Below are 14,825 nucleotides of genomic sequence, written 5' to 3' on the forward strand. Positions count from 1 at the left end.
CTTAGCAGTAAGGATGCTGACTAAAGAATGTGATTGATACCTTTCACTTGTTGCCTATCGTACTCTTGATACCAACTCTTTATCTTTTACATCTCCTGTTTTCTGGTTTAAAATCAAGGCATAAAATCTGAAGTGCAGTTTAATTAGCAATTTGTTTCCTTACTGTAGTTTTACATGGAGGTAGTTGCCATGCAGCTAGCCTGGTTTGGCCTAACAAAGATCACATTATGAAATATGGTGCTAGTAATAGAGCAAACATCTTAAAGGTTTTTTCATACATTAATTTTTGTGTGACTGAGGGTTTTTTGTCTCTTTCTTTTAAGCAAATCAAGTTGCTCAACAAGTGTCAGCTGTCAGGACACATTCAGATCTTAAAGTGGGAGAGTATTCAAGTTTAGAGGTAACTGAATCATGGACAAAAGAGAAATGGAGTCAGGAATTCTCTAAGCATCAGGTAATGTATTAAGTATAAACTACAAATATAAGCAGAGTCTACAATAAGTTAGGCTTGATGAGAATTGATGGTCTCTTTCCAATTATACGTTAATGATTCTAAAAGAAATTTAACATGTTGGTGAGATTTGTATATCAATTTTAAGGCAAAACATATAAAAAAGGTAGTCAGGTTGTTTTAAAAACCTGTCCTCTTAATCCTTTGTTTCCAGTCTCCCTACCTGGTGGTTCACGATGATGATTGCGGAAGAAATTTTTAATGTGCAGGTTGTACTTTAAATGCCATTAAAATATGTATAAATATTAAGTAATAAAGATATTAAAATTGAATGGTCATCAGGGATTGGAGCATTTATCTTTTTGTCATGCTTTTTACTTCTTTCTTTTTGGGTTTCTGTATAGTTCTCTTTTTAGATGGAAAATCATTACGTTTAGTAGTAATATAGTAATATTTTTGTAGGTGGTTCAATGTTAGCATAAAAATAGTACATAATTTTATCAAGAAACTCAAATATTATTTGCTATAATTGTATGCTGATTTCTGTAACCTAAGTCTTGAAACTAAGAGATGGTCTTAATATGTGTTTACTGCTAATAAAATCCATGAAGCCTAAACTGAGAAATTTGAGATACTCTACTGGACAGTTCTTGCTGATTATAGCATGAAAATGTAGCAGCAATGAATTATCCAGTAGTCTTCTACACTACTTGGAAGAACTCTTACTATTTTCTAACTCCAACAGTTTTAGTTAAATGAGTTTTTTTAAGAAATCTAAAATAAACTTGAAGTTCTTCAGAAGAGCTAAAATTATTCTGTTAGCTCATTTGATAAATTTTCTTACCAATTACTCCAGTACTCAATAATAGGATTTGTTATTAGGGCCTAATTGTAGTACTTGTATTGGCAGAGACATTGTCAAATAATGAGTTCAGAACTCCAGAGTATGAGAAAAAAGATTAATTAGTCTTAATTTGTATGCAACATATATATAAGCCCTGCCTCTGTTTTTTGACCTAACAGAACCCTCTGTGCTGTTAAAACTTACTTAACTGTGATGCCTAAATGATGCCCTCTTTAAATTGTAAATAATCTTTCTAACTTTCTACAGTAGTTTTCGTGCTAGAGGGCAGGATGCAAGTTTTAAAGTGTTTAGATTTACTTTTGAATGATAATTTTGAATTTAAGGTTGGCCTTCTAAAGATCTTCTGTTGCTGTCATTAATCCCACAGCAGTCTTTACCACTTCCGTGACATTTTCCCTGAAATTTTGTTAATTTTTGCTGCATGAGCATGTGGTTATCAGTTTAGGGAAAAGTCGACATGAGGATGGGGCAGATTAGGGACACTAAATTCAGTGACATTTGTTCTGTGTAGTCTTGCTGGTGTTAATATTATTTATTTAATGTAATTGTTTCTTTCTAGGCATGTGACTGGAGATGTGTATAAAACCTTTAAATAGATTACTTTCTCAAGTACATAATGTTTTCTTCTCCCATGCACTAAGAGGATATAGGTAGATGAATAAATGGCATTCACATTTGGTAATACTGTATAGCAAGACCTGCAGAAGAGCTTTTCCATTTCACTTTGACCTCAGAGTCTTTTTTTTTTTTTTTTTTTTTTTTTTACTACTTTATTTATTTATTTTTTTTTACTAAAACTTTTTCCCCCTTTTATGTAGGTTCTGGTTATGACATGTCATGTTGCTTTGACTGTTCTGAGAAATGAATATTTATCCCTGTCAAATATTAATCTTCTGGTGTTTGATGAGTGCCATCTTGCAATCCAGGACCACCCATACCGTGAAATTATGAAGGTCGGTTTCCCCTGCATGAACATTCTAATGTTTTGTTGAGGAGAATGAGTGTGGTGGAAGAGTTGGAGAAGTGGGAAACATTTAAGCCAGCTTTTGCTATTGAAGGAAACATATTTTATGGTTCCATTTTATCAATGGAACCATATTTTAGCATGTTGTGGAATTGTAAATTTACTGTAATGAATTAACACTTCACTGATGTTATGAGACAAAAATAGTGTGTTTATGATATTTTATAGCGGTGATTAAAGAAAAACCTGGCATTAACATAAAAAAAGTATGGAATTAAATACATTTTCTAAATTAATTGGTTAAAATATTTGAGGGGGAGTGTTTGGAAATGGGCTGTACTAATAAGTCTATTTTTAAAATACTGATTTCTGAATAGGTTTGTAGAGCTTTTTTGGAATATTGCTGTCTCTGTGTGGTATTTGGTTTATATAATATGGTTAACCTTTATAACAGATGTCTTTCCAGATCTTTCTTCAAGTTTGACCACAAACCATGTGTACTTTATTTCTTAGATAATACTTAAGTTTTTTCATGGTGTGTAAGTATTATGATGTGCATGTCTGTTGTAAATGTGGCAGGGATATCCTGTGCAATGCTAACAGTCTATTTCTCTATATATTTCCACCAAGTAAATATTTATCTTTAAATGTGATAGCTGTTAAATATTCTTTAGTTCTATAGGTTAAATTCCAGGCAATAGAGTAGAAAATATCTGTTGGGTGTTTGTTTCCCTGTCCAATACTCGTTATTCAAATACTAATTTCCTATTAAGCTTCTTGACTGGTAGTTTGATAGCAGGCTTGCAGGATGGTGGAAACAACTGTCCAAAGGTATTTCATTCTGGTTTAATTTACAGATCTGTGAGAATTACCCATCATGTCCTCGAATCCTGGGATTAACAGCTTCCATTTTAAATGGGAAATGTGATCCTGCTGAGTTAGAGGAGAAGATCCAGAAACTGGAGAAAATACTAAAGAGCAATGCTGAAACTGCAACTGATTTGGTGGTCTTAGACAGGTATGTTGCTGTACAATTATAGCTGTTTAATTCACAACTGCATTTTCATTTAATAAGGAATAAATCAGTAGAGTTATTTTCTAGTTGAAACCTTAAGAAAGGTGTGTGTATCTGGTGCCATTACGTCCATATGGGATATGGACAAGAAGATAAACATGTAAAATGGCTTTTTGAGTAACCAGTCTTGAAGTACATCTTTCTTTAAGGTTAAGTACGAAGAGTGCTTTGCTTTAATGTTCCGACATATTATGTTGGGGAAAAAAAAAAAAAAAAGACAAAAAATCATTCCATAACACTTTTCGTTGTAAAACTCGCTGTCTTATGTTTGGAGTTGCTGGTTTATGTTCAGCATATGCTGTAATGTTGCTATTTCATTGAGAAAAAAGTTGCAACATCCACAATACAAGATGCCAGAGAAGTTGCGTGGATTTTTTTGGTTGTTTTAAATGACTACTCTGGGTTTAGATGGTAATGAAAGCCAGAGGGAGATAAGAGGAAAACAGTAAAAACACTACTGGAATAGTAAAGCAAGTGAGTGTTTTCCACTGTGTTTTTTACAGACTATAAAATGCTGTGAATTTTCTTTTTTTAAATAAGGTAGTGATAATGTGATTGTTTGCTGTGGAGGAAAGTTAATGTGAAACAATTAATAAATTACACATTTTCTTGCAGCAGCTGTACTGTTTCGTATGAACTGAGTTTCAGATAATATCAAAAAGATGTTCTGGAACAGTTGCTTTGTGTTCTTCTTTGTTTTTCTTGAATGTATTTTTCTGAATTGGTGTGAACCATTTGCTTTTATGAATTTCTCACTTGTTTTTGTGACATTCACGAAGAGTATATACTTTACTTGTGTAACTGCATACAGACCTAAATCTATGCTACGTGTATTTTATTTGTTTGGTATATCAAAAGAGTACGCTTTGGAATACTAGAAGTGAAGATGGTGATCAAGTAGATTCCATTTGCTTTGCCATAAATTTTCAGATATTTGAAGTGTAGATAGTGATATTATCCTTTTTTTTTTTTTTTAAGTAGTATATGAGAAAGAATACTATTTCAGAACAAAGTAGTTTAGTATTTGTGGTGGTGTTTTTTTTACTTTTTATAATTATACTTTTGTATATATTCAACTGTGCAACTCTAGTCATTGAGTCATTGACTCTAGTCATTGTAGTATACTCTTGACTATACTATATATTGCCCTTGCTATTTGCCATGTAACCTTAACAGGCTGAAATAACTTGATCTTTGCCCTCAATTAAGATATACTTCTCAGCCATGTGAGATTGTTGTAGACTGTGGACCATATACTGACAAAAGTGGGTTGTATGGAAGATTATTAAAGGAATTGGATGAAGCGCTTCATTTTCTAAATGACTGCAACATATCTGTGCATTCAAAGGAAAGAGATTCTACATTAATTTCAAAACAGGTAAGGACATAACTTGTGTGGTAGACTGGGAACTGAAATCATACTACCGTTTTTCTTTGCAGTATATGTTATGTTACTGAAACTTTCTAAGCTAACTGAAACTTCCTAAGTCAGCCTAGCGTATCTAAGCAAAAAGACTTGTTATTTTTGTATTCCAGTGCAGGTAATGATTGGGGCTTAAATGTCAATCATCAATTCCTAGATCAGAACTTCATCTAGTTTGAGAACCTTGTATGCGAATTAGCTTAAGGCAGAAAAATATTCTGCACCCCTATTTCTGAAGTCAAGAATTTGACATCTTTATGATCTCCAATAACCTTTGAATAATTCAGTACAGAAGAGGAAGTAATGCCTCAGGGAATATTAGGAAAAGCTGTGTGTATTACAAGATAATAAAGTAAGAGTAGAGGCAAAAATTCCAACCATAGCCCTACAATTTCCACAATTTATTTTAGAACAGTGTTGTATTAGTGGAATGGAATTTCAACCTGAAACTTGCCCCTACCTTTCTACGTGTTTGCCCATGTGTGGTCATGCAGGATGGCAGAGTAGAATACAGAAGGCATGGTGAGCATATGTTGAGCAGGGACTTGTCACACTTTAGGTCTGAGGTTGAAGCACCCTTTTTTTCCTTTGGCTTTGAAATTGCCTCCTGAGGTACAACTGTGTAAGTACTTAAGTCTCTTTATATGACAAGAAGTTAGAAGTGAGTTGTATTTCTATATCAATCCATGAGGAAGTTGACAATTGTATTTCTGAAATACTTTGGGATGAAGAGAGTTTCCTTAAACATTTCTAGAGAACCAGCACTCTGTCAGTGTCCAGTTAAAAAAGATTATTTGTGCCAGAGAGAAGGATGATAAGTAAGACAGTCTATATTTCTACTTTTCAGTCTGTCACAATTGTGTGAGGAAGTCCTGGTTACTTTTGTGCTAAACTTAAAATGCAGTGGGGTAAAATGCATAAGGAATACTGGCAGCTGGGTGTGATCCCAAGGATTTACGTAGTCCAGAGGAGTGGATTAACTGCTATGCTTCTGGTGCATGTAGCCCTCTGTGCTTGTTTGCTGATCCAGCATCTCTACAAGAAGATGGAGGCACCAATATTAAGAAAAAGAAATGTTTTTCACCTGTGATGTCCTTTTGTCTTGGTTGTGGGGAGAATCAAGTCTCTCTGTATGCAGTTGCAATTTGTTTAGAAAAAAAAATGCCTTCAAGTCCCACAGCTAACAAATGTTAGGGAAGATAGTGTAAAGAAATCTTGCTCTATATTTCTCCACAGAATTAAGGAAGAGGGATTAAGAAAGAACAACTGAAAACTACTATCGTGACTATTTTGAGATGTTTCTGTTGTAACAGGACGTGTATATCATTAGTATTGTTTGTAACTCATTTCTGTATTTCCTTGTTTAGTGTTTGATCACTTGACTCTGTGGGAGGAATAACCTTGCCATCATATAAGATGTTGATGGTACTTAAGAGTCCATGCTTTTTTCTCTGAGTAGTGTAGAGTTCCCTCTGTTTTTCCTATTGGGCCCCCATGTACATACCCCTAATTTTTTCCTTTGAGAGGTGAGACTTAGTAAGATTAACCTAATGCAACTTCCTGCTCAGATACTTTTGAAAGCTTAGAAAGTATCACTAATGAAATAAAAAAAAAAAAGCCTACTAAAACATTTACTTTGTTATTAGTTCAATGTTTAACATAAGGGATAATTCTTTCTGCTTTGTTTATTGAGGTGCCTCAAGAAGTATTCTCCTTTTTAACATAATTATCTTATGGTAAATTTCAAATAACAATTTCACCAAATTGCAAAATATTATTTAAACTATTTTTGGGATTCAGAAATGTCAGAATTTGAAAGTTTAGTTGTGACTTAGAACCAAAGTTCCCAAGGTTGTCTAAATGACAGAAACCAATTTTAAATATTTTTGTGATAGAATAGGTATAATAATCCTTACAAAGATTGTGCTATATGAGAAACAAGATCCCAGTCTTACATCAATAATTCATGAATGTATTCTTTAAACTGATATTTGAATTCATTTGTTGTAGATATTGTCAGACTGTCGAGCTGTGTTGGTTGTTCTGGGACCCTGGTGTGCAGATAAGGTAGCTGGGATGATGGTGAGAGAGCTACAGAAGTATATCAAACATGAACAAGAGGAGCTGCACAGGAAATTTTTATTGTTTACAGACACTTTCCTAAGGAAAATACATGCACTCTGTGAAGAGCACTTCTCACCTGCCTCACTTGACCTGAAATTTGTAACCCCAAAAGTAATAAAGCTGCTTGAAATCTTGCGCAAATACAAACCATATGAACGGCAGCAGTTTGAAAGCGTTGAATGGTATAACAATAGGAATCAGGATAATTATGTGTCTTGGAGTGATTCTGAAGATGATGATGAGGATGAAGAAATTGAGGAGAAAGAGAAGCCAGAGACTAATTTCCCATCTCCTTTTACTAATATTTTATGTGGAATTATTTTTGTGGAAAGAAGATACACAGCAGTTGTTCTAAATAGGTAAATCTTCTTTATTTAAAAAAAAAATAATAATAATTAAAAAAACACACTCAGCTGCCAGCGCATGGATGTTAGTATTGTGAATATGTAGGATATTGTATATCTTGTATTTTTAGAACTTCATTTAAAGTTGGTTTAGGAAACAATACTGGATCTATGTAAAGAAAGAATAACAAAACAACAACAACAAAAAAAACAGGTTGTGTATATGGGGTGGATGGGAAGGGCCCACATGTTTTTGAAAATTATACCCAAGGGCTCATTTTGGATCTGGGTTTGTAATTTGATTTGTTTAGAAGGTGAAACACTGTACCTTAACTGCAAAATAGACATATACTGACTTGCACTAATAGGTCTTCTAATTTGTATTTGCAATGGATGCTGGAAATTCCTCTAGCCTACTGAGTGCAATAGTTCTGGAAATTTTACCATTACCTTACTAAATCACATTATTGTATGATCCAGTCTGCAGAAATCAAATTTGCCCTTACACAAATATATCTTAAGATTTACCAGTACTACTTTAACAGTTGGTGTTTATAAAAACGCCTATTCAGTAAAACACTAAGTACTTTCTTACAGTATGCAATAAGAAAAATATGAACCGTGGAATATTTGCCAAGATACACTTTGCAGTACTCTCGTTCCTTATCAGTTCTTATTCCTGAATGTGATCCATGATAGTTACACATAACATTTAAAATTCTTAAATGCCATTTGCCACAAACTGAGTGACATCTGATTTATTTGCATCTTGATTTTGGTGGGGAGGGGGGCGGTAATAGTGTGCTAAATGTCCTGTGCAATCTGTTTATTAAGTTCTGGATACCTCTGAATCTGACCCTTCTGTTGTTACCTTTTGCCTGACTGAATAGTTTGTATTATATAATATAGTCTTTGATCTGCAGACTTGCCTATGTGTTTTTTGTGAACTTCATCTCTTTTGTTTGCTTTTCTGCACTCTTAAATACGTTTACGTAAATATGCTATATAATGCAAATTAAGCCATTCAGAGAAATGACAGTGTTCTGTTATTAACTCTTGAACAAATAACTTTAATAGATCCTGATCACTTTTTTTGTTGAGTTGGAATGAGTATTTCACTACCCTACAGGGAGTGAATGGAAATGTGAAATTTTATTTTTCTTTTAAATTATGAATGAGGTCGAAATACTTTTTTTGTGCTGTCTGTTCTTGTAGACTGTGACTTACGTACTATACTATATGCTAACTACTATTGAAACCAACAGAGACTATCTAGACTCAATAGGTAACCAATTTCTGCCATCTTTAAGCCTCTTTTAATATAGGCTATGGGCAGCAAAAAATCAAACTGTATGCATCTTTTTATCCAGTTAGTTTTATCCAGAAAGTTAGCTAACATAACTTCAAAATGCTCCTGTACCTCATGTACACCTGATCTCAAAAATTCCTGGAAGATCAGCACCCTTGAGCTTATTGCAGCTATGTTGATACTGTACATAGAGGTAGAAATACTGTTTCCTGAATAAGGAAGTCACAAACTTTTGAATTAGTATATTAAAGTCACTCAGGCTTCCAATAATCCACTGGGGATCAGAAATAACTTAAAGTAGTAGTATCATTATTTTTTTTAAATCTCTACAGTAAAACTTCAAGACTATAATCCTGGTTTATGAAGTCCATAGTTCATGATGAATGGGGAAAGGCAACACTTGTAGCCTGTGTTGGACTTTGTGGAAGAAAGGGGTAGGATTTTCCTCTGACACAGTAATTAGGGCTAATCTTTCTTTAGAGATCTTTAGCAGCAGCCACTGCTCATGTTGTAAATGCTACAGACTAGAGACAGGGGAAAAACAAAAGCAAACAAAACCAACCCATGTCCTGCCCCCAAACAACTTTTTTTTTTTTGGTTATTACTATACACAACTGATGAAGTGGCTCATTTACTGTTTTGTTTGGTCTATACAGTTCATTCCTGATCTGAAATGGAGCTTAGAGGAAGCTGAAATCATTTTTTGAGGCCCCATGTCCGTCTGTTTTCATTGCAGTGGCTCACAACTTCCCTAGAGAAGGGTCTGAAAGCAGAAATTTGGGTCTGTTTGGAAAACAATACCTACTAGCTATCACTACTTAATTTTCTTTTTGACCACAATGTTAAAGTGTTAAATGTTTCTCAAGAACTTTCCAAAGCTGTGCACAGTGACATGTTTATTCAGTTGCTTTTAATTTTTGTCCATTTCTGTAATGAGTGAGACACAGTAGGAATGTTTGGAATGCTTACTAGATAGATGCTCAAATTGAAGCTATACAGATTGGCAGAAATGCCACATAGAGAAATAAAACAAAAATAAGGCTTTGTTCCCATTATAACTCTTAATTTCTTAGAATGCCTCTCTCTAGAGCCTAGGCTGCATATAGAAATGGGAATCTGTTCAGCTAAAAGAGCATTTAGTCTAGTACAAGAGAATCACAGAATAGTTTGGGTTGGAAGGGACCTTAAAGATCATCTCATTCCAATCCCCTGCTGTACCCCATGCCCCATCCAGCCTGGCCTTGAACACCTGCAGGGACGGGGCATCCACAGCTTCTCTAGGCAACCTGTGCTATTGCCTCACCACCTTCTCAGTGAAGAATTTCTTCCTAATAGCTAATCTAAACCTTCCCTCTTTTAGTTTAAAGCCATTCTACCCTGTCCTATTACTGCACTACCTGACAATGAGTACTTCCTCAGCTCTCCTGCAGCCCCCTAAAGGGGGCTCTACATTACTAGGAGAACGCTGTAAGGTCGCCCCAGAGCCTTCTCTTCTCCAGGCTGAATAACCCCAACTCCCTCAGCCTGTTGGAGAGATGCTCCAACCCGTTGCTCATCTTTGTGGCCTTCCTCTGGACTCAGTCTAATACACCCATGTCCTTGTGCTGTCTGTTTCTATAAGGATAGCAAACTATTTGCTGCTTTTCCATTTTCTTGCTTATTCTCCCTGACCGTTCCAGTTTGAACAGAGTACAAAGGAAGGAAGCCTCCAAAATGCTTTATGTTCATATAAACTTCATTAAAATTGGTGACTTGAGCAGTATTCCAGTGGGAGAGAGAAAACAGGAGAACTTTGCTATTTTCTGTCTGGTTTGATGGCAGCTAGCTGGGCATGTGCTAGGTATGTAGCAGGGGCCTAGCACAACACCCAGCCTCTTCTGTGAGAGCTGCTCAAGGTGTAAGTGTGAGGAAGTTGGATTGCTGTTGGAGGTGTATGAAGGCAGGTTGTCCTTACACGTGAGGAGGACCAGGTGATGGACAGATGGATGTGATATGAGAAAACTGGTACTGGGATGGCTCTAGTGAAACATGCGAGAGGTGTAATTTTTTGTATATGACCCCTTGATTCTATTGGCTCTGCTGCTCATAAGTCTGCTATGGTTGAGAAATCCCAGATTCTGTCCATGCTGAAAACAGATCAACTAAGGATGCTACAGCATAAGCAATTACTTTGATTGCACAAGGTAATTATGCTCTTAAATCCACAAATGCCTCATTCTAGATTCAGTACTTTATTTATACAAGCAATCTTCTAGCTTGTCTGTGAAATCAAAGCATTGCCTTAGTCAGCTTTTTCTGCTTTTATAAGCTAAAGAAAGATGTAGGGGAATAAGCTGAATGAACACCTTATGTTGAGGAAACACACTTTTTGAGGGAGCAGTTAAAGGTCTTTCTGCTACAGTTAGTCATTTACAGAGAATGAAATTCACTAAAATGTAATGAATAGGGTTTAGTAACAACAGGAAGCTTTAGCGTAGTAGCTTGGTTTAAAAATACCAGTTTTTAACAACAGGTTTTACCATGATAAGTCTAAAATGTATGTGATGCATGCAGTCGCATGCTTTGTACGTGGTCTGTCTTACTATTATTGTAGAGGTTTTCACTAGAAATCAGTCTTTTTAAAGAAATCTAAGGCTAGTTTATGTGCTAGCAAGATGCATACTTTTCATGTTTCCACTTCTATTTTTTAACATAGTTATTGTAAACAAAAGATTGTCTTCCATTTTTTGGTTTGTGACTTCTAAAAACACATGTAATATTTTTAGGTTGATAAAAGAAGCTGGTAAACAAGATCCAGAACTGGCTTACATCAGTAGCAATTTTATAACTGGACATGGCATTGGCAAGAATCAGCCTCGTAACAAGCAGATGGAAGTAGAATTCAGAAAACAGGAAGAGGTAACTTCAAGAAAAATAATTGAAACTAGCAGTACCTTCAGAACTTTTTTTTTTTTTTTTTAACAGACAGAGTCTGGGCACAGTCACTGGAAGTTCAGGGAATACCCATGGTGTAACAAATATGCATACTAATTTGAAATACAGATGTTTTTCATAAAAATAACAGATGTTTAGATAAATTGCTGTGTCACATCGTACAAACAAATTAAAACTTCATGTAAAATTATGCTCCCGTCTTGTGAGATCATCAGTCATCTAATTGTTCTCCGTTGGGTTAATAGTGGTACAGTAATACTGTACAGAAAGTCAAGGTTCCTGGCATTTTTAACAATTATTAAGTTGCTTTTATGTTATTTTTGCTAAACGTGAGTTTTGTAAATCTCTAAATTACATACATGTAGAACTCCATGATTTTGTCCTGACATGCATGTAAAATATTTCGAAGACAAATACGTTCTTCCCTCATACCCCAGCTGGCTTGTCATCTTTCTAGCTTTTGTGATGATACTGTCATCTAGTAGCCTTCTGAAATGCACAGTTTAAAAAAAGAAAAAAAAAAAAACAACAAAAAAACAAACTTAATGTAGTAAAACTCCTGAAGTGTAGTAGATCAGGAGTTGAATAGTGAATGTATTTAAAAGAAAAAAATGTGTCATATAAGTAATGAAGCTAATCATGCCTAATAGATCTGATTAAAAACAAACACGCATACACATACATATATATATAAAAGTAAACTTACATGCATGAAAGGGGTGCAAAAAGACACATCTGTCACCCAGAACATAAAGCCTTTAAAAATGTCATAATGTATGGGTTTAATCCACTAATGAAGGTTAGCTGATCATATGCCACATGTACAAAACTTTAAAATCAGTGAATATTGTTGGCACCTATTCAATAACAAATTTAGAACATAAACTTTTCATTTTTGGGGATCTTTATTAACATGGTACAATCATATTTTGCTCTTTAGTTTTCTTAAAATATTTGTTTCCTTTCTAGAATTTCTAATGTAACAACACAACTGGTAGTGTTCTGGAAAATATTTTTTATGCTTTTTCTGATCCTTCTTTTTTCCACCTCAAAACAAAAATCCTTAATGTTTACTAAACAATGTAAATATGAGAAGTAACAACTCTAGAATGTGTTTTTTTTGCCTCCGAAGTGGATGTTTCAACCTCAGAAATAATTGATTGAAAAAAAATGCTCTCCTGAAAGCAGCATTTTGTTATGCTCTAATTAAAAAAACAACACCAAAAAAAAGGTGGTTTCTTCTCTGTTGCTAGTGTCTGCAGTATCTCATTAGACTTGCTTAATTTCAGAAATATATTAGATATGATTCCTAGAAATCTGACTATTGTGACAAAATGGTCTTGCTGTGGTTCTGAAAATACTTCTTATAGTGGCTTTGTATCTGCATACTTAGACAAATTTTTTGAATGTCTGATCAATTCTCTTTGATTGTACTAGCTTTTGAGGAAGTGGGTGACACAGTCAAGTGTCAGATTAATCTCTCAAATTCATCTTCATTCCTTCTGCAGGTTCTTAGAAAATTTCGAGCACATGAGACCAACCTACTTATTGCTACTAGTATTGTAGAAGAGGGTGTTGACATACCAAAATGCAACTTGGTGGTGCGTTTTGATTTGCCCACAGAATACCGTTCTTATGTTCAGTCAAAAGGAAGAGCTAGAGCACCAATTTCCAATTACATAATGTTAGCAGATACAGACAAAATTAAAAGTTTTGAAGAAGATCTTAAGACATACAAAGCAATTGAGAAGGTATGTGGTCAGAGGAATGTGCCTGTTTTTGTTAAATTTATCATAGTATGTTTTAAATGAAACATCTCTCATCATATTCTGTTCTTGAAATGTTAAGATCCTGAGAAACAAATGCTCAAAATCTGTTGATGCTGGTGAAACCGAAACTGAACCCATTGTTGATGATGATGATGTATTTCCACCCTATGTGTTGAGGCCAGATGAGAACAGTCCAAGAGTTACTATTAACACTGCAATTGGACACATAAATAGGTAGGAGGCATGTTCCCTTCTACTTTTTCTCTGTGAATAAAAAGCTTGTAAGTTTGTCTTGGAACATGGGAGCATAGGCTGGGGCATGGTGCATATTTCATCGTGGGAGTCTTGAACAGGGTCTTCTCATCGAGAGAAAGTGATTGCGCTGGTTTGAAGGTATAGTTCGCTTTCTGTCTCTTTATCATACAGAGGTTCTAGCTCTGATATAATAAATGTAATAATAGATTCCTTTGTAATTAAAACCATTCTGTAATTTAAGGCTGTCCTGAAAACTTAATTTCAAACTAGATAGTAAGGTCCTTTTTTCCCCCCTCTTACCAAGCTAGATTTAAAAATAGGTAAGTAGCACATTAAAACTGTAGTAAAATCTTCCAGTTCTGATATTCACATTTGCCAGATCAATGTGTTGCTGTTGTTTTTGTTGTTGTATTCAAAAACAAAAACATAGTAAGCTGAACATAATACCATTCCACAAGACAGGATAATATGCTTCCAAGGGAACGAGCTGATTCCATCTTTGTAAAGTCATGGCAGTTAGAGAAGGTCCTCAGAGACAGGAAAAGGTGAATGTTGTGACCCTCTTCCAAAAAGGCAAAGACGACGAGCCAGAGAGGTACAGACTGCTCAACTTTCCCATAGTCATATGGATCAAGTCCTTATAGAATGTGTTCCTAGATGTGTAAAGAAAAGGTGGTTTGCCTTTGTGGTTGGCCCACAGTGGCATCAAGGGCAGTTTTTGCCCTTGAACTGACCCTGTTGTCTTCTGTGTGTTGAAATGTTTCACTCTGTGAACAAGGGAAAAGCAGCACATGTAATTTACTTCACTTAAGTAAAGCTTTTGGTGCAATTGCCGTAGCACACCAGTAGCTATATTTGTGAAATGTAGACCATTTGGGTGGGACGGCCTGGCAAATAAAATGTGCCAAAGCAGTCAGGTTCACAGAGTGTAGTTAGTGGTAGATGACTCAAAGGCTAGCTTGTGTCTGGTTGTGTGTGTCATTATTCATGGGCCATTAGCAGATCCGATGCAGTTTAATTCATTGACCTAGTAGTATAGAGTGTGTCCTCAACACGGTTGCCTTCGACACCTGTAGAGGAAGGGCTACCATTTGGAGGGGAAACTTGACAAATTGGAGAAATAGGACGCCAGTAAACCCTAGAGACTAACCCTAGGTGGTCTCCTATTTGGCAGTTAGTTGAACATTAATTGTGCATGTCCCCTTGCAGTGCTCAGTATATCATGAAATGATCTTATGTAGTGTTTACGCCAGTAAGGCAATGAGTCCATTGAAATGTCTTTAGGTTTTAATTTGCAAGTTCTGATTATTTG

General features: G+C 35.3%; 1 protein-coding gene across 5 annotated transcripts in view; it reads left to right on the top strand.

The window, feature by feature from the left end:
- Positions 1-14,825, top strand: part of DICER1 (dicer 1, ribonuclease III) — a 66,244-nt gene that overhangs the window by 27,677 nt on the left and 23,742 nt on the right. For all 5 annotated transcript variants that reach the window (XM_032187732.1, XM_032187731.1, XM_032187735.1 and 2 more), the window contains exons 6-13: positions 324-454; positions 2,135-2,269; positions 3,138-3,298; positions 4,565-4,733; positions 6,789-7,261; positions 11,321-11,453; positions 12,998-13,240; positions 13,338-13,492. In XM_032187732.1, coding sequence (XP_032043623.1) covers positions 324-454; positions 2,135-2,269; positions 3,138-3,298; positions 4,565-4,733; positions 6,789-7,261; positions 11,321-11,453; positions 12,998-13,240; positions 13,338-13,492 — 1,600 coding nt within the window. The remainder of the gene's footprint in view (positions 1-323; positions 455-2,134; positions 2,270-3,137; positions 3,299-4,564; positions 4,734-6,788; positions 7,262-11,320; positions 11,454-12,997; positions 13,241-13,337; positions 13,493-14,825) is intronic.

This window comes from Aythya fuligula, chromosome 5 (assembly GCF_009819795.1).
Source record: "Aythya fuligula isolate bAytFul2 chromosome 5, bAytFul2.pri, whole genome shotgun sequence".
NCBI lineage: Eukaryota > Metazoa > Chordata > Aves > Anseriformes > Anatidae > Aythya > Aythya fuligula.